Below are 20,797 nucleotides of genomic sequence, written 5' to 3' on the forward strand. Positions count from 1 at the left end.
CATTGTACGACACACTGTCTCTTCTGTAAAGAAAGTAGATTTTTGCAGATATTGCAGCAATAATCGGAGTTATTTTTAAGCAAAGATAACTGCAGCTTAAAAAAAACAATAACCCTAATCTTTTAGTGGAAGTTTAATGATTCTAATACATATACATTCATGTATTTCACGTTTAAAAGGAAGTTCTGTTCCATTTCGCTTAACCTGGAAGTTCATGTGGAAGTGCATGTTTTTGTGGGATCTACATGTTTTGTACAAAATTATATGTACACAATGGTATAAAAAGCAACTTAGTTGTAACCGAACTCGGAGGACTATGTCTTGGCCGCCTCAACGTCACCGTTCCTGGCTGCCTCCGCCAGTTGCGCCTGGCGCTGCTCCTCCTCCAGCTCCAAACGCTCCACCTTTTTGATCTTGCTCAGTTTCTCTGAAAGTGGGAATCACATTTTGTTCGAGTGCTCTTAGTTTAGAAGGGAAAACTTGCCGCTTACTTGCACATTTCAGCATTATGGTGCCCCACCAGATGGACCAGCCCCATCCCACGAAGCAGAAGAGCACGCAGAAGAACTGCGACACGGCCACAATAATGTTGATGATGAAGGATCCGATCCTGGCACGGGCACTGTCGTATTGCGAGAAGCGGGGAATGCCCACGCACAGGCAGAAGAGTCCAGAGAGTAGGGTTCCTTAATTGGAAAGCCATCATAAGCTTAATATCTTTTGGATTATTTCTTTTCGGACAACCCACCTAGACCGGGAAAGACTACATTGCAGAAGGCGCAGAACCAGGCCAAATACAGCGGCAACACTGGAATGGCTCCCTTCATTTTGGATGCATACTCTACCAGGTCCACGTGAAGCTTCTTACGCGTATCCTGCTTGTAAATAAACGAGTTTTAGACCATTTCTTTCGTTATTTAATCAAAATACTTGCTTCGCTGGGTGGCGGCGCCTTGATGCTCTGCCTTCGGGCATTCGACTCGCGACGCTTCTTTTTGCGACAGCACAGCAACATCAGCCAGAAACGCTTGCAGCATCCCCTGAAATCAATAGATATATTAATATATCAACGTGCAACATGGAAGATGTAACTGCAAGTCGGATTTCAAACTCTGAAAGTTCAAACTACATTGAAGGATTCCCTAGTATAGCTTATGCTTGGATATTACAGTGATTTAAAAAGGCTACATCCCTTTAACCTATTCTAATTTCAGGTTCACGAAATACCACATGGAGGTTAAATTTACAAGCCTCTTTTTCAAAACATTGAATTACAGAATGCAGACCAAGAATTGTACAAAAAATTTGGATATTTATGTATTAACATATAAAAAGTACCATTTGGTATGTCTTTAACATTCCAAATGAATTACATATAATTTACGTATGGTCTAGGTGCAGTCTTTCAAAAAAGTTTTTTTTTTCCTTTCATGTACTTAAAACGTTAATTAATTAACATTGTCCAGGAAAAACCCTAAACGCTTGTAACTAGTCTCCATGAGTACTTTTTACATCCCAAATCCAAGCAGCGCTTACGTTTTCAAAGCCGCAAAAATTTAATAAGGAATGTTGTTAATGATTTAGTGTTGACTGAAATTAGTTATAACTTGAGTTAAAATCTAGTTGGTATTTATCCCTGTGCTCCAAGTAGTTAATTAAGTTAACTATATTTACATATATTTTGTTTGGTCTGTATAACTGAACAACTATTTGTATACTTTAGTAAAAGCTTAATTTCCGGAAACATGAATAGATGATATACTCTTAAATTGTATATATCAGTCTTAAAGCAAACTAGTATATAATATATATTTTAAAACTCAAATCCTTTTTAAAAATGTTTCTCTTAATTTGTGTTACGATTTATTGATTTTTTGGAATGAGTTTTTTTTTTATTTTCCCAAGTGTTTGAAATACTTTTTAGCTAATTTCAAAATGCTACTGACTTAATGCAAACTAGTATATATATTTTAAAAGTCAAATCCTTTTAAAAAATGTTTCTCTTATTTTGCGTTAGGAAATATGTTTTGAAACCACCCATTTTCTTTTGATTTTTTGGAATGTTTTTTTTTTTTTTTTTCCAAATTTTAGAGATACTTTTTGGCTGTTTTCCAAAAACTTACTCCTTAACTTGGTTTTCCTCGACATCCGCCGTCGCTGACATAGCCGCCTCGGAGGCGCCCTCCACAACCGAGGACTCGGTGGGCTTGATGCCCAACTCGGGATCTTGATCGCGCCAGGACACGGTGCTGCCCTTTTTGTTGGGTCGATTGCCCCGACGACATGGTATGCAGAAGCAGCACCTCTTCAGCTCCGTCTCGTCGCCCGTGGTGGGGTCCACCTTGTTGACCGCGCGACAGCAGAACACCTTGCTCAGGCAGAGGCCGCACTTGCCCCGCGCCCTTGGTCCCGTGCTCATGTTGGCCTCCTGCGTGGCCCGAGGCGCCACTTCCGCCTGGAAAGGATCCTCCGCGGAGGCCGGTTTTTTGCGACAGCTGCGGCAGCAGCAACAGCTGGACTTCAGCCAGTCGGTGGCCCTCTTGCGCTTCGGCTTGGTCTCATCAATCACTTGGACATTGGTGGCCGTGGTGGCACTGCTGTGGCCGCTCCACAGCACGGGCTGATCCTCGGCGGATGGGTTGCGCTCACGGCGCCGACAGCAACGGGAGCAGCGGGATCGGCGGCAGGGCATGAACAGCTTGGAGCAGCATCCGCAAAGACCCCCCTTTTTGGCATTATCCTTGTCCTCGAGAAACTCCTGACTGCTGCTTCTGATTCAAAAGGAGTGAGAGGAAAGGTAAGTCATTTGAAAGGATAAATATGTTGTATTCAAAATATGATAAAGAAAACTGCATTAACATCTTTAAAAGAGCTAGCGGGTAATAAAATATAAATAATACTATTTACTGGACTCCACCATAATCCCTATAAAACTCCACACTCTATGCCGTAAAGTCATAGAAATGAAGCGAAAAGTGGTGATAAGAAAGGTTACCAATTTTTAAGAACCTATAAACAAAAAATATTGTTAAAATCTTTGACGAAGTTAAACGGTAATAAAATATTTACTGAACTCTAACCATATTCACTTTAAAACACCATACTTTACACTAAAATAAATAAATAAATAATACATTTTAAGCTGTTAAAAGTGTAACTTCTTAACAAGATGCATAATAAAAATTCATTGAACAATTTTACAATGGAATTTTAGATCTAAGAAAAATAGAACTTACATTAAAGCTCTTTAATTGAAACACGTGGGATAAAAAAGTATGTTAAAGTTATAACTAATTTTGTATAGATTTATGAAATACCATGGATGATACATCAGTATTCTGTACAAATTGTCACATATATTTTTATATTCGTTAGCAATTAGGTTTATCTAATCACCTAAAACGCACTGTACTTAAAGTTGAATTATTTACATAAGCAATATTGTTCGTTGTAACTTTAGTGGGAAGTGAAATTGTAATTTCTTCTGTTTATGAACTGTTTTTTTTTGTTACTTTTCAAAAGCCTCAAGTCTAAATAATGTAAAGATTATGACATGTGGTGAAAAGTAACTTGCAGCCATGGCTTGGCCACCCCATTGTCCTTGACTATCAGGCGACCGGATATAAGCTTTTATGGCTTCAGGGATTGGCCAAGTGCCAAGCGGCGGAAGTGCTGTATGATTGGAAAGTTCAAGTTTGTGGGATAGTCCCGAATCACTTCCGCACCTTGCTGGCGTGGAATATAATCACCTTCGGAAGTGAATTACCATTAGCACGGGCCCATGTGTGTCGCATCTAGTATGCCAACGTTATGAATAATGCAGGTGCAAAAGTGAGTGGAGTGTGATGCTTTGATCTTTGGCTTTTGAACTTTAATCTTGGCATAATGAAGTCTCGCCATTTGGGTCGATTTTGAATATTTCAGCCACTAAAATGTGTCACGAGAGTTTTGCTTACACAATTTCTTTAAGGGTCCATGCCCGTGACTGGTAAATGAAAGTGTTCACGTGTGTATATATTATATATATGTATATATGTATATAGTGCTTGGCCAGAACGCCTGTAATTCCGTTGTGCACGAGCCAACGACCAAACGCAATTTGGAGGTCGGTTCCGTTCGCAATTCAAACAAAACTTCGAGACAGTCGCAATGAATGGAGTAAGTTTTCCGCACATTCTTGGCCCGGGGAAGGCCCCTTGAAGGTCAGTGCGTTTATTTACCCGCTGGCAGATGACTTCGGCCGATAAGTTATAATGGGATCTTGTGCCTAATTACCTAAAGAAGTACTTGTCGCCATCGATGAACGGGTCCTGGGCCAGATCCACCGTATAAATGACCGCGTTACTAGGCGTTTCGTTCAGCATTTCGAGCTTCGAATTTGCGAATTAGAGAATTAGCGAATTATCTGGATGGATGAATGGATGGGTAGTTCGTATTAATTGTTGGGAAATCATCGACTGGCGCGAAGTTTTCCAACTTTCCCAGTGAATTTCCCTGCGAGTGAGTGCTGCGGTTGGCGCGATTGTCCGGCCCGAACTGATTTGTTATTGCGGCAAGAAACTTAAGCCGTGTTGCGAAAAATACTTTTCCCCTGTTTTCCGCGCACGCTATACCATACAGTACAGTACACTCGCCAGCAGTGGACCCTGCGTTCGCAGGAAAAAGTGGTTTTCCCTGGGGGGAATGCCCACTGTAAGTGGTCGCTCACACGGTTTCTTGCGGGTCTCGCACGGTTGGAAAACAATGCAGTGAAGGACATCGTTACCTTCGTCGACTGCGACTTCGCGACCTGCCGACGAACGGATTTCCTCAAAGGCGGTCCCTTTTGCCATCGTTGTGTTGGCGAGGCCTCTTGGCCACCAGCCAGTCAGCCAGTCAGCCAGCCAGCCCCATTCCATTCCGCCCCCTGGTTCCTTTCGAAATTTATTGACGCACTTATGAGTGGCTTGACGGACCTGTGCCTTCAGCAGCAGCAGCAGCAGCGGCGTCTAGAGCACGGAACTCCTGCCCACACGGCACTGTAAAGTTTTATGTATCATAGTGGTTGCTGGTGGTGGTGGTGGCCCCTCGACCCCTTGACCCCTGGACCCCTCCACCGGGATTTCCTGTATGTAAATTGGCTGGCCAGGCGCTGTAAGCCTTGGCTGGTGTGCTTTATGTGGAGAAACTAGGCTCGAGGCAAAATGTTAGTAGCACCACTGGATGGTCAGCCTTCCCGCCGAAAAATTCAAATTCGAGTTGACTGGAAACGGACAGATTCAATGAGGGTTTGACTGATGAATATTCATAATGGTCATAGCGAACATAAGGAATTTAGTAATGGTTTGTTAGCAAGTCCTTTGGCGACAACAGCTCAAAATAACCATTTTCAAGGATTTAAGCAAAGTGTAAACCTGGTATATATATAAAGTTGTGAAAGGTCATTGTAAGACTGTGGATCTTAACCTTAGAGGGTTTAGAGGTTCCATCAATAGCATGTGTTGTGCTCATGCTTTGATAGATTTGATGCTGGTTTGAATGAGATAGAAGACCTAAAATTAATTACAGAAAAACGTATAGCTGTTTAACGCCTTTCTAAGTTTTTAAGAGGTCTCTAACGAAAATTAAATAACAACACATAAAAATTCATACACTTTGAAAAGATATTTTTTTTTTTTTAGTTCTTCGACAAACATTAATGGTTAAATATATTTCGAAATTATGATTTAAATTTCATAAATACCGGACGACTATGAATGCGCCCACGAAAACAAAAAAATCTACCTTCTCTATTTTTTAATTTTTTAAAAATACTCTTCTTAATTTATTAATAATATGATAGTTCAGAATTACGCTTTTAGTTTTATTTAAATCGGATAACGAAATCATATAAATGCCATAGGAACGATTGAATATTTAAGCTGCCAATCATCTTCAATTATCTTCAATATTTTCAAACATTTATATATTTAATTTTTGCAATAGCTGCAAGGGTATATAAACTTTGACTTGCCGAAGTTTGATTAATTTCTTGTTTCAAAAATAATATAAGTTATAAAATTTTTAAGGTCTTTCTGATACCCAGACTTTCCAGGAACATTTGGATTCTTGGACGTCTTGCAAGTCGGAGACTCATATAAGACGCTCAGACCACGCTGCTCAGTTTTATATTGGAACACTTTTCAGGTGTGAACATGAATTAACACTTCAGTACTAATCCCTGAAGATTTCCTAAGGAATCATCCAGGAGCCAAAGGGAATTCCACAGGAATTCCGGGAGTACTCCGAAATGAATTACCAGGGAATTTCAAAAAGATTTCCGAGGGATTTTCTCCTTTTATTCCCCCGTAATCCCTCGGGAATTTCGAACACAAGCTGTAGGGAATTCACAAAGAATTCCCGAGGAATTCTTCCGGAAATCCCTAGGAATTCTCTCCGGAAATACTTAGGTATTCCCTAGGAACTCCTTGAGAATTCCTTGGGAAATTTCCTAACAAAAAAAATTTCCTAACAAAAAATTTCCTAACAAAAAAAATTATAAAAGTTATAGTAAAAAAATCAAAAATTTTATAATAAAACTAAAACCGTTAAAAATTTCAAAACCGTAAAACCTAATAAATCTACAAACTCCTTAGTTTCCACACCGTGGTCACTTACTTTGCCAGACCGCCGCTGCCCGCTGTAGATCCTCCCTGTCCGTCCGGCGATCTTCGTTTTGCGTCCACTTTGAAGTCGGCTCCACTCTCGGGCGTGGGCATAACATGGCCACCCAGGTCCGACTCGGAGGCATCCGGCACCATGGGCAGATCGGAGCTCTCGCACTCCACCTCCGGCACACTGGCTATTCGATCGGCGGAACTCTCGTTGGGATGCAGCACGGAGACAGCGGCCTCGATGGGTTGCGTGGGGGGAAACGGGGACTTGGGCAGCTCCCCCGAACTCTGGGGAGCTATGCTGCCGTCGGCGGTGCCCGTTCGGGAGGCGGACTCACCCGGCCTGGCCGTGGTGGTGCCTGAACTGGGCGTGGGCGAGGGATCTGCGGCAAGGTCGTTCTCCAGGCTCTTCAGATCGGTGAGATTTTCGCTGATGGTCTTGTGGATTTCATCGGTGGCCTCGGTCACGGTCTTCTGAATGTTCTCCAGGGTCTTCTGTGACTTTTCCAGAATGGCAGCGGCATCGTTGGACATGGTTAGCGAGGTGAGACCCACGGTTTCTGGAAAGGAAACATTCTGGATTTAGCGCTATCTTGTATGATGATATAGTGAACTCACCTTCGATTTCGTTGGCGTGTTCCTGCACTGTGGTCACCTTGCGGCTTTGAGGGGAATCCGATCGGTTCTTGGTGCTCTTGTTGCTCAGTAGGCTCATCCTGGAGCTCATGCGCACCAGTTTGGACATGTTGGCTCCGCCAGAACCCTTGGCACCCGGCGTTGAGGGCACGTTAACCTCGCTGGTCACCGCGGGAACCGCTTCCACCGCCTGCAGCACCGCATTGCCCACTTGGGCAGCCAGTGGCGGAATGCCTCCGGCGGAATCGGTGCCATTGACGCCCTTTTCCAGGGTGATTCCATGCGATTTTGTGACTGCAGGCTTTTTGGTGGCCTCCGTTGTGGTTCCACCCGGCGATTTGCCTTTGGTCACCTGAGATTTGGTTCGCACTGCAGCCACTGGCTCCTTGCCGTTGCTCTTGGCGCCAACAGCCTTTCCCGCCTCCTTTCCCGCCTCCTTGCCCTTCTCCACTTTGGTATCCTTCGTTGGGATGCCTTTGCTTGTCTTCTTCTTTTCTTCTGCGGTCGGTTTTACCCCAGCCCCCGGAGTTTTCTTTGCAGACTTCGCTGGTGGTTTTGTCGAGGATTCCGTTTTGGTCTTTGGTTTGGCACTTGCAGGGATCTTGGTCTTCGCCTTGGGGCTTCCTTTGCTGACTCCCACTTTTCCAGCCTGGCTGCTCTTGGGCGTCGTCGCCATGGCCTTCGACTTATCCGGCGATTTCGATCTCTTCTTTTTTGAGGAAGGCGGCGGGGACTTGGTCGCAGCTTTGGCCGACCTGGTGGGAATTCGGGAGCGGGAGTTCCGACGGGACAGGATCTCTGGAGGCTCCGCCTTTGCCCGACTGGACACTCTCCTGCTCTGGCCAAAGGCCTCGGGACTGATGGATTTCCGGCGACCCATCATTGCACTGGCTGGACTCAAAGAGATGGACTTCCGGCGACTGGGCGTAGTGGCTCGCATGCTCCTATTCCTGGCCAGGGTGGCGGGTGAAATGCTAGAGGATCGCAATGAGGAGGAGTTAATACTCAGTCGGGAGTTAGCACGGGAATCGCCCCGCGAGTTGGACCGCTCCAATCGGGAATTGGACCGCTCCAAACGGGAATTGGACCGCTCCAAACGAGAACCTGGCCTGGAAGCTGGACCCCTGGATGCGGATCGCGAGTCCGCCGGTCTTCCACTCTCCCGCGAGGAGGTCCTACTGGGCTGCATCGATCTCGAAGGGGACCTACTACTGGCATTCATGGCTCTCGAGGGTGGTCTACTAATGCTGGCCCGGGAGCTTCGACCGGAGGCAGTGATTCCAAAGTCCTTCAGTGGCGAACTGGACCGGGATTCGGGACTCTTGCGTACTGGGATGCGGGAGAGTGAATCTCTCCGGGTGGACACCTCCGATGGGGTATCGACGCCATCTCCCATCAACGAGGATCTGTGGGTGGGACTATGCGCCGAACTGCTGTCCTTGTTCGGTGTTCCAATGATGGGCGACAGGGTGCTGGGCTTGGCCACCTTCGCATGCCTGCTCATCGGCTTGAGATCTCGTTCCCCACTCCCCTGGAAGATGGACTGCCGCCGCTGGCCGAAGCTGGGCATCCTGTTGTTGGGCATCCTGTTCGGGCTCGGAGCCTGCACCGATTTGCGCCGCATCCGGGACAGAGTTTGGGCCGCTGGCAGTGTGGAGAGCGTGGGTCGGCGGAAACTGAAGTCCGAGGTGGTGGCGGTGACACTACTGAGATTGGAGCTGCGCCGATCCGAGGCCGTTTGCGTGGAGCTGCGACGTTCCGGCGAGGTGGAGCTGGAGCGGCGTCTCGCCTGGCCGGCGGTGCCGTCGAAGGAGGGCCTGCTCAGGTCATCCAGACTGCACCAATTGGAGCGCGGCGGCGGAATGTGAACGAGCGCCTCCTCCTTGTTGATGACCTTCAGGAGACCGCGCTGGCTTCGCGTGGGATTCAGATTTGGCTTCAGTGGTCGCGGCAGTGCACCCGGCGGAAAGACAGCCGGCTCCCGGCCGCCCAGCTCCATGGTGGATCCGTAGTGCAGGCGGGGAATGGCGCTGCGATGGGGATCCGTGATCAGCGGCAGCGTTTCCATGCTCTTGATCTTCTGGCCATAGGGCATAGGGCTGCGGCTAGGACTCCTACCCATGGAACCCCTCCTAATCTGGGCTCGCGGCGTAAATGTGTCGATGGAGGAGGTCAGCGAGTCCCGCTGCTGGAGGATGCCCTTCTGGGGCGTGGCCAGCTTGCTGCGGCTGTGCCGTCCACTCATGTTGAACTGCACCGAGGGGCGTGGCGAGTCATCCGTGGTCTGCTGAACCTGCTGACTGGGCGGCAACTCGGGCAGTCGGGGATCCGAGCCGAAGATCGATCTCCGGCGTGGACTGATCTGCGGCCTGGCGGCCGGCGATGAGGTAGTCGTCGATGTCGACTGGATGGAGGCGTGTCTGCGGCTGGTGGGCGCTGGCTGTGGCGTCCGTGGAGCTGTTGGAGGAGCCTGGCCCGTGGACAGGATGGTGAAGGCAGTCTTCTTGTGTGGTCGCGGCTGGTCCACTCTAAAAGGAATGGTTTAAATATTATCTATAATTTTGTAATTCCTGTCTATGCTCACCTATAATCACCCCCCATGGGAATGCAATCCCTGATGATGACTGGTGACATCTCCCGCTTTAAGCTGGGAGCTGGTTCTACACTCTGGTTGTCCTCCTGCTCCATCATGGATGCCCTGTGGTAGGGGGGTGGGGCTGCCGGGGGCGGTGGCATTCCATAGTCCGCCAGCAGATGCCTCTGACTTTCTGTTTCCAGGCGCAACTGCTCCTCCAGGTATTGCTTCGGTGAGAGTACAACGTCCCTGGCGGCTGACACCTTCTCGTTGGGCGCCACACGCTCCTCGCCGCCGCTGCTGGAGCTGTTCATGTCCTGGATCATGGTGGCCAGCGGCGAGAGAGGACCCTCGTCCTGTTTCATCGACATGACCATCTTGGAGCTGGGCCGCAGTCGAGGGATGCGCGTGAACTCCGGAAAGTGCTGCGGCGCCGGTCGAAACCAATCCCTTCCCGAATAGGAGTCACTCAGCAAACTATTGAATGATGCGGTGATCCAAAGATCAAGACATTAGACAATAAAAACATGAAAAACAATTTAGAAAGCAAACTTCTGCAAGCCGAAGTTTAAATGCTCTTGCAGCTTTTGCAAAAATTAAATATTCTTTCAAACATATAAAATCCGAAGCTTTTGAGCTCAATTATTCGATCGTTCCTATGGCAGTTATATGAAATCGATTTCCGATTTTAATCAAGTTAAAAATAACGAAGTCCAAAAGAATTTTAAATGGTTTAGAAATAAGAAGTTAAGAAATAAGAAGTTAAAAATAAGAAGTTAAGAATAATTATTATTTTGTTTTTTTTGCTTATATGATAAAGTCGATCAAAAATATATATACATTATATTATTATTATTATTGTATATTATTATTATATGCAAACTTCTCACTGAAATTATAATAGCCTCTGCAAGGGTATAAAAATAAGGACTAATATTAACTTAACATTTTTTAAAAGAGCAACTCTTGGAAATTATAATACAAATAGGCATAAATGAACATAATAAAATAGGAATAATAGACAAAAATATTTTTAAACGAATTTTAATAATATATCTTATGCTTAATCTAATGACAGTTTATAGCAGCAAAAGTCAATAACTTGATCAAAAATACCGTTGGAAATAAGTAAATAAATAAAATTTCAAGAAGCAGTTCTATATTCGAGTTGCCCGACTGTTAGATAACCGTTACTCTGTAAACTAGTTTCAAAATAAATACGCCTTCGGTAGATGGCGCCACCAAATCTATTCGGACGGCAAACTAGAAGCGACGACACTGATACTCTAACTTCTGACTCTAACTTCTGAAAAACTTCTGAAATAATAATTGGAATTTGAAAATTGTGGGTGCTGAAAGTTATACATACACCGAATAAACGTATACTGCTTAATAACTGTCCTCTGCCTTGATTTTTCAATTTATTTCGACGTTTTGGCGAAGGTGGGCTTAAAAAAAAATGTAACTTAAAGGCGAACCTAGGATCAGCATGAGAAATACTAAGTCATACGGACAGACAAAGGGAATGGTTAGATCGACTCGGATATTGATCCGGATCGAGAATATATATTCTTATTAAGGTGGGAAACGCTTCCCTTTACCGGTTATATACTTTTCAATAAAAAGGAGTAAAGTCTATAATAATTTAAATAATAATCTATGTATTTACAAATATATTTTGGTGTGAAAGTAAACCCACCCTCTGTGATCCTCGGTTGTAATGCTGGACACACTCAACTTGGCGGGCGCTTGGCTGGGAGTCCTTGCAGGCTCATCCTCCCCGTCGTCGAAGGACATCCTCTGACCCACCACGGTGTACTCCTCCTCGAATTCGTTCTCCAAATCGTACATGTCCGGCTTATTGAGGATGTCGTCGGGGGCCAGGAGGCGATAATTGGGGGAGCCCAGCTGCTCCGAGCTGGAACCACCGCTCGAATTGGGCAGGATCTGGATGTCGGGCGGCTGCAGGTACGGCAGGAGTGATCCTCGCGGTGTCCTCGTGTACGGCACACTCGGGAAGATGCGCTCTCTGGCGCCGGGAATCAGGGCATTCAGCGCCACGGCGGCCACCAGGGCATCCTCCTCGGAGCTGGGCAGCTCCACCGAACCCGTGCGCAACGTCTCAAAGGCGGCCGTTCCGAAGTAGTCATCCGGTTGGATTGGCGGCGGAACCGGTTCCCCAAACAGGCTTCCATACGGTTGGGCATCCGACTCCGAGGGCTGGCGCACAAAGCTCTGGTTGGAGGCGAATGTGGATGGGGCCATCGAGTGGGCGGAGAGGATGGAGCGGGTGCGATAGCTATAGTCCACCGGGATGATGGCCGGCTGGAAACTGGAATCGCCGCCTGTGGATCTGGGACGTGGATTCGGTATCGGTATCGGTGTCGGATTCGGATTTGGATTCTGGATCGGTGGTGGTGCTGCTGCTGATGGATGCATGGGCATGGGCATGGGCATGGGCATCGGGGATGGGGATGGCGATGATGATGAGTACGGGAGGGTCTGCTGCATGGCTTGACATTTGTGCTAACCGATCTCCGGCCCTCACGCATTTACTATGATTTCCTGTCCATTGTTCGTTCTTCGCGGAATTCAATCGGAGGTGCTGATGGAGCAACTGGATCCCCGTGCGGGACACTGCGAGTTCGTCCTTCGATTCAGTTCAAGTGCCACAAAACCAATGACGCCAGCAGCTGTTTATTCGAAGCAACAGAATGTGTTTAAAAATCACTCACAACACCCATTCGCGCACACATCTTGTGATGTTACAGACACCCAAGCGAGACCTTCCGAACATTGCAATGTCAGAGAGACGTACACGCGACGCCTTCACCGGAGAACGGAGAACGGAACACGGCCAACGGAGTGCGGAGCCCCAAAGCCGGAGACCGAAGACCAGAAGCCGGAGAGCGAGACTGAATGACTGTCGGCTTCATTGCCAACTTGCAGTGATGGGAAAGGTACTGGCATTGTTTGCCTATAGGCAGAGTACAATGGGTACCTATGTTATATGTACTCAAAAGTCACGTCCTTTATGTTTTAGATTTTCACATTTTAGATTTTTGTACTTTTCAATTTAGTTACCACTTGGGAATTTACTTTAAGGTGTTAATCTTAAAAAAATATATGCAGTTATGCTTTAAAATAATCGAAGATCAATAGTGATCTTTCACTGAGGAAATATTATTTAAAAAAAAATTGTTATTTTAATATCGTCAAACATTATCTGAACGTTGCATTATTATGATGTTGTCTTATTTAAAGCGAATTAATATGCAAAGTGTTCCAATTAATTTTGGTTTAACAACTTTTAAGCAATTTTTTGTTTTTTAAGTTTTTTTTTTAAGTTTTCGAAAATTAATGAAAGTCTTTAAATTACAATGAAAGTTTGATATTTATAAAAAGTTAGTTAAGTTGAAATATCTTTCTTAACAGGCAATCCAAGAAGTAATTAAAATAGCTTATTAGGTACAACCGCCTAGATACCTCCCATCACTGGTTATGGCGGAAAACTGTAGAGTAATTATTATTGCTATGGCTATATTTTCTAATGCCATTTCACTCCTATAAATAGCTGCGTGTGCGGCGCTGATAAACCCGCCTTCAACCATTGAAATCGGCAACGGCAACGGCAACGGCATGGAATGGAATGGAATGCACCTGCTGTGTGGCTCCCAGCCCGAATCGGAGCGGAGTCCAACTGCAGCTCCCAAACGCTTGTCTTGGCGCTAACGAGAGCATAACTTGATGAGGGCTCAACAGCTGGGAGGAGGCTCCCCTGCTGCTTCGGATTGCTTGGATTTGGCTTGACTGCGCCGGGATTGCATGTTGCAGAGTGCCGCATTAGTGACTGCACTTGAAGTCCAACTACCCGGGATGTGGAAGCCAGCGGGCTGAGACTATCACCCGAAATAAGCGATGGTTTAATTGGCAGAGCTCCGGCTGAGTACGCAGATATTTTTGCGGAATGACGTAGCCCCGGAGGAGGAGGCGAAAGGTGTGAATGAATGGCCTTTGTTCGCATTGATTTTCCTCCGCCTAATATTTAACCTACATTTTATGGCCCGACGCCGCTCGAATTTCGGTGACACACTTTGGGCCACAGGAAGTGACTTGGCCGGCATTTTTTTTTTTGTTTTACTTTTCTTGTAGGTGGCCATGACGCGTGTGCGGAGTTGGCCGGCTCCCGGGTTTGGGTCCCCAACAGTTTGCGAAATGGTTTTTTTTTTAAACCGTTTGCCACATTACACGCAGTTTTCATGCATCTCATTGGGACACGGTCACACTTTAATAACGTCTCTTAATTACTGCCACGTCCACACTGAAAATTTTTTAGTTTGGCTCTGGGAGCGCATTATGCAATTTACTTTTCCGTTTGCGCCCATTTGTGCTTAAAGTTTACACTAATTCCGAAATAGAATGTATTTGCAGAAAAGCCGCAACAAATAATGGCAACGCGACGGAACGTGGCCGCTGCCTAACTTAAACTGATGGCCGCCCAGCGGTAAGTGAGCAAAGGAGGCCTTCAAGAGAAATATTGCCTACACTTCAAATCCAAAACAGCACACAGTGCCCCCCCTCACACACACACACGCTAACAACAACAACAACAGTTTGCACACGCAGAGCCGCTGAGATATTGAGACTGGCGAACTGAAAAGCCGAAAAGAAAAGCGACCGGTTGCCAATTCGCCGCAAGTTTTCCGCTTTTCGCCGTTCTGCGAGGCGGCTGCATTAGTTGTTTGCATGTTTTGTTCATCTGCTCGGCGTGTGCTTCTTTTTCTGCCTCTTAGACAACTTTTGATTATTTCACCTGGCAGGCTGTGTGTGACACCTGTTGGTGCTTCAGTGGCACGCGATGTTCGAGCACTCGCACACCGTACTCCTCCTCCTCTCCCCTCCTCGTTAAGTTTTCATATTTCTCATATTTACTGCGATACTCGGATGGCAGTGATCTACCAAATGCGCACAGGTGAATCAATCACGCACTTTGGCTCGTTTCACTTTGATGCACTCACAGCCATTCACTTTTAATGTGGTACAGTATAGCTTTGGCTTTCATTTTTATCGTGTTCGACAAGGAAGGCAAAACCATTAAACGCTAAAAGATACATTTTCTTGAAATATCTTTTCTGAACACCAAAGAGATATTTTCTTTATCAGTAAAGTATTTATTACGATTATAACTATCATTTCACTTTTCACTTTTATTGTAATGCAGTATAGCTTTCAATTTTAGGGTTTGACAATGAAGGCAAGACCACTAAACACTAAAAGATATATTTTCTTGAAAGACTTGATCCTAACAGCAAAGAGATATATTAAGAAATTGTTTTCATTCAGTTCAGACAGTCAACAAAAATTATAGTTTACGAGTATGATTATCCTTTTCACTTTCGAATAAAATTAGGTTTTAGGACAAAATAATCTTGTTAATTTATGAATATTAAGTTCAAAATATTGTTAGTCTTTTTTAAACCAAGTTTGCATTTTTCTGTAAAGAAAAAGTAATTTAACCAAATAACTTTTTTCTTATGTACGTTTACACTGTAATTTTTCATAATTGATATTATTTTAAATAGATCATTTCTAGTACAAATATTTAATTTAAAAAATATATATTTTTATTTATACGTTTTTGAAGGAAAGAAAGGAATTTAATCGAAATTAAAGCCAAAAGTCAACATTTTTTATTTTTTATAGAGATCATAAAACATTAGATCAATTGGTCAAAAAACGGCTCTGAAGATATGGAAATGAAGTCAGAATACTACCACTACTACTTATCACAGTATTCAGTTGGGTCTAAGCCCTGGCCGGGTACACTGCACTTTTCCTTGGCTTTGGAATAGGGTCAAAACCGCAACAAATTGCGCGTTGCCTTGTGCAGCGGCTAGGAGTCAACAACACTTGGCCCGGAGCTACTGCTTGGCCACCCGGGCCATCGGGCCACCCGGGCATTTGGCCACCCGGGCACTGTTGCAACATCAAGACAACAACGGCAATGGCAGCAATAACGCTTAAAGACAGGTATGTGTGCACACACAGCCCGACAAACCCACATGAACCCTCGAATCGGGGGGGATTTTTAAGTGGCAGTGCCGAAGAAATCCTTGGCTAATGTCGTGTTAGCCCCCAATGCAGCCCCTTTGCCAGCCAACTTAAGCCCAAGAGTCCAGCAAAAAGTGGAGTCACGGAGTCACAACTCGGGGAATTCCTAGAGACATCTATGAGTTAATTGTTTAAGGGTTTTTTTTTTTTCAATTCACAAAGGAGTTTCACAATTTCAACTATGTAGTTTGAATTAACCGACGATTTCGATTGGTTTTTAGCCGCACGTTTATACAGTTTTATATTTAATTTGCTTGAAACCGCTTGTTACTTGTAGAGTTATTGCTAGACACTTTCAAACAAAATCGGAATACCCAAAAAAACTGAACGCGCATTTGCATCGATCCGATGCACTGCACTCGCCGTCCGTTGAAAAACTAATCCGCCGTGTTCAAATACCGTCTTATACACCGTCCTGCGCTGTGGAACTCCACTTCCTCAGCCGCGTAACTGACCACTCGGGTCCGAAGAAGCCACCGAAGAAGTCGGAATCGAAGTCGGAGTCGGCCAGCCGAAGTGGTTGGCTGGACGGCCTACCCGTACGGGTATACGTGGGTCAGTAAACCTACTTCCGGTTGACATAAATACGCCTTGGACATGAAAACTTGGCACTGGCGGCGCGCCGCAAGTTGTTTTTATTGTTTCCAACTTTTTAGCCCATGACTCAAGACAGGTGGACACGGAACAGGGAGAACTCCCTGCATCTCCCTGAATTCCCTCCCCCCCCCATCTAAAGTTTAAAAGATGCTTTACACTAATCCTCTTTGAGCAATCCAATCAGGGTTTGGCCAATCATAATTATGCCGATCCCAAAAGGGGGGAAAATTCATATAATTTCAAACTGCACCTTTGCTCACTGGGAGCGCCGAGTAATTGGGGCCTGCAATAAGGTTTTCCCACGCGATATCTGACTCTTATTTTTGTCAGTCAGCTTGTCCTATATATATATATTGTCCATATATTTTGGGGGGAAGGACTGAAATACATCTAAGTTTGACCCACATCGGGCACAAATTAATATCAATTGTGGCTGGCAGATTGCGTGTGCGAAATGTACGAGTGCTGGAGGATTGAAAGGCATTCAATTGTAATTGGCTGTGACCGAGGATTACACAATGACTAAGCGGTACTCCCTGGCGAAATTAAGTAATAATTATTATGATGTGTATACGCTTATAAATACCCAGGGGCGCGGCAAATAAAGGTCACTTTTAGTAGGCCACCAGCTACGATCCTGTGCTCCCGATTTGCTGACCTCTTTGAGGGGCTACAGCTACTAATAGAGTAATAATAATGTATGTATTAAGGGGAAACTCCAAAGACGAGGGATAATCTCGCTAAATAAGGAAATAAGTCATTTCACATACAATGGTTAATTTCCCAGTTTTGTGAGATTGTCCCGCGTCCTTGACAAATAAATTATTGTTGCTGTACTAACCATTATAAGGGTAACCAAAAGATATAAAAAGAGAGTGCTTAAAAATATCTGAAGTACATGTGCGAAAAAATTATTTCTATACTACAGTAAAACAATACATTTAAATGGTAGCTTACAATTAAAAGCTCAAAAATTCAAAGTCACTGTTAACTTAAAAAAGTTAATTATTTTTGTAATCGTGAATATATCAACACAAAGCGCAATTTAAACTCTAAAAACAAAACTCCGTTTTTTCAATGAATTTTACTTAATAAATACAAACCACAGAATAAATGTCCACATATTTTTAAAACTACCCATTAATATTGGTGTTCTTGTTATCGAGTCCATGCTTAAGTAAAACAGCTAAGTTCATCTCGATGGTGTTCACCTGATCCTGCAGAAAGTCAATGTCATGCTCGTGTTGCAGACGCTGCTTCACCAGGCTTGTGATGTCCTTTTTGATGAATTCCTCCGCCTCCGGCAAATCGAATGCCATTTGCAAGGCATTACCCACTTTAAGGGTCACCTGTTCCACTGGCATTACTTTCACCCATCTGAATACTCCCGCGGATATTTGTATAAGGCTCTGAAACTCCTCACCCGGATTATTCCTGAATTTCTTAACCAGTTCCAAGTTGTTTTTGGCAGCTTCTAAGCGCGTTAACACTGCTGTGAGATCAGTTTCCAACTTGGCAGCCATTTCGTTGTATTGCAAGTAGTAGAAGCGTTGCAGCTTTAAGGCCTCATCCTTCTGGGTGGCATACGCCTCAACATCGCCTATTAACTTGGCTTCTGGGATGGACATGTACGACTTTCGGTTGCCAATAGGCGGCTTCTCTACAGCGTCCATGAATGCAAACATTTTCGGCGCCATTTAATTTAACTCATGAATCTATTCTAAAATTTCAGGATTATTTTGGGAGTAACTACTTTGATGGTAGGCAAAACTAATTGTAATTAAATAATTTGTAGCAAAACTTTATGTCAGCTTAAAATCCAGCATGGTCTTTATTTTGCAAAAAATGTTATCGTGATTACTTAGAACCTAGAGTACATATTAATGTATCAATAATTTAAAAGCGCATTCACATAGATCCTAATCAAATATTGTCATAGTCTTCGTCTAATTCGAAAACGGTTTCAGTGGGGGTCGCTGATGCCGCGGTGGCCTTTGGAATGATGGGAGCGCTGCTCTTTCCAGCCATTTGGTTAACGTTGTTGTTATCCGCCGGCGTGGCCGGTGCGAATCCAATCGAGGTGGGCATTCTGCTGCCCGCCGCTCCGGCGGCCACGATATTCGTCAAATCGATGTTGATCACCGGCGCAGCGATGTCGAAGTTGAAGGCCCCAGAGCCGGCTCCCGATCCTGAGCCGGAATCGGAGGCATCCGGGGTGCACAGATTCGCCGCGGGCGTCTGCATCTGCATCTGCACGTGGCTGTAGTCGATCTTGACGATGGGCTTGTTGAGTTCGTAGCTGCAGATCGGCGCAGGTATGGCAGTGTCGAGCTGCACCGACTGCTTCTTGAGGTGATTGGGCGGCCTGCCGCGGGGCGTGTAGGCCGGCGTGGACTCGGAACGGGCCAACTTGGCGGGCAGGATGGTGGTGGGATTTGGATAGGTGGTGCTGTGCTGTGTCTGGAGCTGCCGCTTGGTGGCTCCTCCTCCGCCACCGCAACCGCCACCGCCAGCTCCTGCTCCGTTATTCAGACTCATGGAGCGCATGTAGGCGGCGGTACCATTCGCCTGCGAGCGCATGGACGTCGATGGCAGGCTAAGATCATATGGCGTGTCAGAGTCCGGGTACTGATCCTCCGGTGAGCTGCGCAGCACATCGTCCTCGTTGTAGGCGGCCTCCTCGGCGACGCTGATGTCGGGTATGTTGCGCACCAGCTCCTTGAGGAAGTCGAACCGTTTCTCGGACACGATGCACTGCCTCATGTGCGACGGCGACAGCGTCTTGGCGTTGCGCGCATTGGTGATGCGCAGCGTCTTGGTCAGCAGCGATTCCACGAAGAGCTCCAGCGTGCGCGAGATGATAACGGGCACCGCCTGGGCCACCTTCCCGATCTCCTCGTCGCTCTGCATTATCTTCTTGATGCGGCCCTGTATGGAGTAAACACATAGTCCATAGTTATATATTATTGTTATTATAGTCCAATCGCACCCGGTTCGATCTGTTTTTCGAGCCTCTGATTATGCGAGGCGTGTATGTATGTATTTATGTACATATGTACATATGCACGAAAACTGATAACCCATCTTCGGCGTTCAGGGCCGCCAAATAGCGGCGGCGATTTCCCAACCGCCCACCGCGTATTCCACTTACCGCCGGGAAGCGTGCGTTGTATTTTTTCTTTTTCGACGGCATTTTGGGATTTGTGAAGTAATCGTTTGTCGAGTCCTAGCGAAATAAAACAAATGTGTGTGTGTTTTTCACACAAGAACAGTTCCTTGGTGCCCGAATGTCGGCGTTGCTGGTTGAATGGCAGTTGCTCCCGCAGCAGGCTGGCATTCACCCGGAACCTACTGGTAATAGAACATATATATTTTTAAAAACAACAAAAATTTCTCAGAAATAAAAACAATGATTATACTCTTTATTATTATTTACTCAATGGTTTTCTATTTTGCCTTTCTTTATTAAGTATACTGCCTGCACTGCTTACACTGCTTGTCGTGGAGCGATCTGGCAACCTTATTCCAGTGCACTGTGAATGCCTAGAGCCGCAAAGAAGAAGCAGCACACTCAGCAGCCTGTATTTTTCACTTATTGCAATCGGGATTTAATATCTCTGGAAATAAGCGCAGGATTACATGTCTAACACGCGCAAGGATCCTTGCAAAGCTAACGCCTGCCGCATACAAGCCTGTCTAAAGGGTAAGCGCCTTCATTGACTCCTTTTTCGATTGTTATGTAAGCTGGCGGCACTCTTCACAGATAATAACTACCAGGAGGATAAATGCCTAAATGTCCTGGAGGATATGCGCCAGTGTTGTCTGAAGTGGCATAAAGAATCGCTTTGCTGCAGTGGAATCGATCTGGAAAAGGTCTACCTGCCAGAAGCATCCAGGGGCAAGAACCCAACCGGCAAGTCGTGAGTCATGCCAAGATTTATGTGCCCTCTGATACTCCAATATCGCCATAATTTACAGAAACAAATAATGACCATACCGCAGTATAAACCACCAAAGGATATCCAAGACTTGCTAGACAAAAAGGAGCAGCAACAGGCGACCCAGCGCAGGCGAACCGCTGTGCTGCCCAAGCGCTCGTGGATCCAACGGAATCCACGTCTCTTCCAGATCTCCTTTCTCACCGGTTCGCTGCTGATCTTCTTCTCGAAGCCACTGTACGATTGCTTCATCGCCGATCCCCTGCCGCCGCTGGAGGTCAAGGTGCCGCCGCACAAGCGCTGAGGCT

At 45.6% G+C, this 20,797-nt stretch overlaps 5 protein-coding genes across 6 annotated transcripts; 2 read left to right on the forward strand and 3 right to left on the reverse strand.

The window, feature by feature from the left end:
• Positions 1-224: 224 nt before the first annotated feature.
• LOC108141664 (protein stum) lies at positions 225-12,524 on the reverse strand. 2 transcript variants are annotated; one of them, XM_041709948.1, is made up of 9 exons: positions 11,543-12,524; positions 9,853-10,320; positions 7,251-9,796; positions 6,637-7,192; positions 2,124-2,771; positions 935-1,040; positions 749-875; positions 492-686; positions 225-427 (listed from the first exon to the last, which is right to left on the reverse strand). In XM_041709948.1, the coding sequence occupies exons 1-9, from the start codon at positions 12,352-12,354 to the stop codon at positions 315-317; spliced, it is 5,571 nt and encodes a 1,856-aa protein (XP_041565882.1). In that variant the 5' UTR covers positions 12,355-12,524; the 3' UTR covers positions 225-314. The 2 variants fall into 2 exon arrangements, with proteins under 2 accessions (XP_041565882.1, XP_041565883.1); XM_041709949.1 differs by lacking the exons at positions 6,637-7,192; positions 7,251-9,796; positions 9,853-10,320; positions 11,543-12,524 and adding an exon at positions 4,276-4,511.
• Positions 12,525-17,616: 5,092 nt separating this feature from the next.
• Positions 17,617-18,305, reverse strand: LOC108141758. Its single transcript, XM_017265254.2, has one exon. The coding sequence runs from the start codon at positions 18,246-18,248 to the stop codon at positions 17,685-17,687; it is 564 nt and encodes a 187-aa protein (XP_017120743.1). The 5' UTR covers positions 18,249-18,305; the 3' UTR covers positions 17,617-17,684.
• Positions 18,306-18,358: 53 nt separating this feature from the next.
• Positions 18,359-19,861, reverse strand: LOC108142119 (dr1-associated corepressor homolog). The gene is made up of 2 exons (XM_017265816.2): positions 19,703-19,861; positions 18,359-19,479 (listed from the first exon to the last, which is right to left on the reverse strand). The coding sequence occupies exons 1-2, from the start codon at positions 19,742-19,744 to the stop codon at positions 18,475-18,477; spliced, it is 1,047 nt and encodes a 348-aa protein (XP_017121305.1). The 5' UTR covers positions 19,745-19,861; the 3' UTR covers positions 18,359-18,474.
• Positions 19,862-20,072: 211 nt separating this feature from the next.
• Positions 20,073-20,645, forward strand: LOC108142006 (cx9C motif-containing protein 4). The gene is made up of 3 exons (XM_017265673.2): positions 20,073-20,254; positions 20,315-20,471; positions 20,530-20,645. The coding sequence occupies exons 1-3, from the start codon at positions 20,191-20,193 to the stop codon at positions 20,537-20,539; spliced, it is 231 nt and encodes a 76-aa protein (XP_017121162.1). The 5' UTR covers positions 20,073-20,190; the 3' UTR covers positions 20,540-20,645.
• LOC108142005 lies at positions 20,539-20,793 on the forward strand. Its single transcript, XM_017265672.2, has one exon. It carries the CDS (start codon positions 20,539-20,541, stop codon positions 20,791-20,793), a length of 255 nt encoding a protein of 84 aa, XP_017121161.1.
• Positions 20,794-20,797: the final 4 nt, after the last annotated feature.

Source organism: Drosophila elegans, unplaced genomic scaffold, assembly GCF_018152505.1.
Source record: "Drosophila elegans isolate 14027-0461.03 unplaced genomic scaffold, ASM1815250v1 contig_520, whole genome shotgun sequence".
Classification (NCBI taxonomy): Eukaryota; Metazoa; Arthropoda; class Insecta; order Diptera; family Drosophilidae; genus Drosophila; species Drosophila elegans.